This window comes from Phoenix dactylifera, chromosome 13 (assembly GCF_009389715.1).
Source record: "Phoenix dactylifera cultivar Barhee BC4 chromosome 13, palm_55x_up_171113_PBpolish2nd_filt_p, whole genome shotgun sequence".
In the NCBI taxonomy this organism is placed as follows: domain Eukaryota; kingdom Viridiplantae; phylum Streptophyta; class Magnoliopsida; order Arecales; family Arecaceae; genus Phoenix; species Phoenix dactylifera.
This window is the reverse complement of record NC_052404.1, coordinates 9,786,718-9,790,373: the sequence shown is the minus strand read 5'-3', so window position 1 is coordinate 9,790,373 and position 3,656 is coordinate 9,786,718. Positions and strand designations below refer to the sequence as shown.

Genomic DNA, 3,656 nt, shown 5'->3' with positions numbered 1-3,656 from the left:
GAGCCGAGATTGGTCATTGCTTGGTCTGCTATAAAGTCGGTGAGCATCGAAGAGACGTAAGGTCGGATAAGATCGAGTTAAGTAAAAATTGGTCGCCACTGAGGCCAACCTGCAAAAAGTCTACTTGCTGAAAATTTCTAACGGAAGACCCTCTAATGCTTAAGTCAGAATATTGGTGCAACGGTGTGGAATGAAGAAAAATTAGTAAAGGAAAATCTCCAAATGAGCTTATTCTTCGGGTTATCTCTTTATATAGAGTAAAATATGCATCAGTTACCTAGTTTAGCGCTACGTGCCTTAACTGTATGGTAACGGTTGGCTGCACGTTGACAACATAATAACCATTCTGCGCAAGTAGCATATGGCGATGATTGCGTCGATCGTGCTCTAACTGCAATCTTGGTTTAACTGTTAGTCTTTATTACTTCGAGCAAAATGGCATCTTAGTTTTCGCCGACGTCATTCATTTGGTTATGGCCGAAGTCAAGAATGTTGCTTCAAGCCGAGGTTAAGATGTCTAATATTATCTTCATCACTTATCATGTTTGTAAAGTAAAACATTTAAATGAATTAACAATAAATTCATGGATAGTTGAATGACCCGAGTAATTTAATTGCTCGACGATAACTAACCAAGCCACGTAACTGTTGAACAAACTAAAGCAATATCTAATGGGAAAAAAGGCCAGCTGGAACTAACAATGCCAACTCTGCATAATTTCTTGCTAAAATAAACTCTAACAATCTAATAAATGATTCTGTAAGAACTTCAGATCCAACAATGTAAACTAATTTGCCAACACTTATGTAGAGCAAAATCTCATGGTATAGGGTGAGATGACACTGTGCCTTTACGCATGTGAAGGGTACTTTCCTTGATAAGGGCATTCCATTCAAACAGCTTTCCAAAGTATATGCGAGGCGTCGAACCAGAAGGGCTTTGCCCGCACCTAAATCACAAGTACGAAGAGACGTTCCTTACCCAAAATTAAAAGACCGCATAAAGCGTGGATGCCTCAAGAATAAAATAAAATAGAATACCGGGAGCATACTACAATATTAAAAAAAAAATTGCATTCATTTTTTCCTAAATATCAAAATTTATATGAGCAACCTTCCAAAATTAATATTTATATTTATATCTCTATAAAATATTTATTTTGTATATATATTTTTTAATTTTTTATTATTTATATATATATATATACCATTTAATGTTATTAAAATATTAGCAGTCTAAAATTAAAAATAATTAATTTTTTTTTTAATGAATAGATATGTAAAAAAATATTAGATAAAAGTATATAGATCTGAAGTTCTAAAATATCAAAGAAAAAACTACTCCTTCAAGATTTCTTTTTTCAGAAACATTCACGGTAGCGCTGGGGCTGATGTACTTTATTTACATTTGAAACGCAAAGAGGGAGCAAGCGGTGGAGGAGATCTAATCCTGACGGCTGGATGCGGAGTCGGACGAGACGATGATGGGGATGGCACCGCCGCCCTCCGATCGCAGTCTGTTGATGTAACTCCTCACCTCCTCCGCGATCATCTCCCGCATTATCGACACCAAGCACATCTCCCGCATCTCCGCGTCCCACCGCGCCTCCCCCCGCACCCCTCCTCCACCGCCCCCGGCGGCGCCGCCCTCCCCCGGCGGGCTCAGCGTCAGCGACGTCGCCAGATCCGCCGCGATCGGCACCAACGGCGGCCGCAGGGGCGGCGGGGGAGGCGGAGGCGAAGGGGCAGGCATCGCCGCCACAACCACCGTCGCCACCTCTCTCCCGCTGACTTCATCCCTCCTGCACGGCCGCTTGCCCGCCGTCTCCGAGTCGGACTCATCGGGGTCGGCGGAATCGGCGGCTAAGGGAACTGGAACAGAAGCGGGGGTGGCAGGGGCGATGGCGGCAGCGACGGCACGGCGGCGGCGGCGGCGGAGAGTGGAGTTCCAGTGGTTCTTGATGGCGTTGTCGGTGCGGCCGGGGAGTTGGCGGGCGATGGTGGCCCACTTGTTGCCGTACTTGGCGTGGGCGGCGACAATGACGGCGTCCTCAGCCGGAGTGAACGGACGGTGGTGGACGGCAGGGCTGAGCTGGTTGCACCAACGAAGGCGGCACGACTTGCCGGACCGGCCGGGAATCCCTGAGCTAATCAGAGTCCAATTCCGGGGTCCGTGACGCTCCACCAGCCGCTTTAGCTGGGCGTCCTCTTCCTGGCTCCACGAACCTTTGATCCGCTGCTCTCCATCCACTCTCTCCCCTCCCCCACCTTCCATCACTACCATCCCCTCTTCTCTTCTTCTTGATCCTTTTCTTCTTCTCCTCCTCCTTATATTCTTCTTGCTTTCATATATATCAAAATAGTAGTAGGGTGAGAGGGGGGGTTGGGGACTGGCAAGAAGGGTTCGGTTCGTTGTTTTCGGTTTAGAAGAAGGGGGGCGAAGAAGAGGGAATGGGGGGGTTTCCGGTTTTGGGTTCCATCTTCAACAACCGTCTCGCTTTTCAGAAAGGGAGGGTTGGTTGGCTGGCAGGCATGAACCGTAAACCGCTCACCTGTAAAACCACCCGCAAAACCGCGTGGGCTACCTCTTCTATGCGCACTCCATTCTATTCAGTACGCAATTCTAGTCTAAGCTCTGAAAACCGAAAATCCGGGAAGGCAGCAGTTCTAGAAGTTTAAAACAAGGGTGTTTATATCAATCACCGTATATCAGTGGTACTGGACCGTGGGGCGCCAAGTACAAGGTGGTTACTGGACTCGATGTCCCTTCTAAAACAATGCACGAATTTCGTAACAGCATGCTTATATTTACTTTATTCCCCCCTTATTAGCCATATTTTACTATTTTAGTAATAAAATTCTTTTTTTTTTGACAGCGAAGCACGTTTCTTGCCAAAAAAAAAAAAGCGAAAAAGGAATACTGGCATGTTAATAGATGCTTCGGAGTTAGGACTACCTAACTTCTTTGTAAGCCGTCCATATAGTACAGCCTTGATATGGTAGACTTTAAAATAATAAATTTTGCATAGGCTGATCTAAGCAAAGTTAGAATAGTAACCATGTTACGATGCATGATCATACAGTGCAAAATTAGATTGATGCAACTTATTACTACACCACTATCTGCTCTAAAAAGACATTAGAGTGTGGCTAATATTTAAATCTACAAGGTTGGAAACTATCCCCTAGATAGCAGGTACGGCTCCGTCCTCCAAGACGAATTCCAGTACCAATTCAATGGCCGCGTTGCGTTAGTTATGACCATAACATGCTCTTCCCTCGTCTTTTCCACCAAACAGTATGGGAACCTAAACAATAGGCTGGTGAGATATCAAACACAAGGCGGTGAGGGGACCGCCATCATTTAATCGTCTTTAAAGAAGAAGCAGCTTCTCCAGCTCACTGATGTGGACTTTCCAATATACGTGTCCACCGATTCGACGGGCCCCGACGTTGTATCAAACAAATCAAGAATTCCACGTCCTCAGTCATCCTTCCCCCTTGCGAGCCTCACGCCGTCCTCTTGCTATCGTAACGCCGTCGTTCCGCTCAAAAAGGCCGGCGTAGCGGCTTGACTGAGTCGTAAGGGCAGACATACCAACTTCACGGCTTTACCAACTTCAGAAATTAACGGCGCTCGTTTTTTTCTTTTTTTC

The 3,656-nt window shown here is 45.7% G+C and overlaps 1 protein-coding gene across 1 annotated transcript; it reads right to left on the bottom strand.

Moving 5' to 3' along the window:
- Positions 1 to 1,319: 1,319 nt before the first annotated feature.
- Positions 1,320 to 2,840, bottom strand: LOC103706746 (transcription factor MYB77-like). The gene has a single exon (XM_008790957.4). The coding sequence runs from the start codon at positions 2,282 to 2,284 to the stop codon at positions 1,445 to 1,447; it is 840 nt and encodes a 279-aa protein (XP_008789179.4). The 5' UTR covers positions 2,285 to 2,840; the 3' UTR covers positions 1,320 to 1,444.
- Between the last annotated feature and the right edge of the window lie 816 nt (positions 2,841 to 3,656).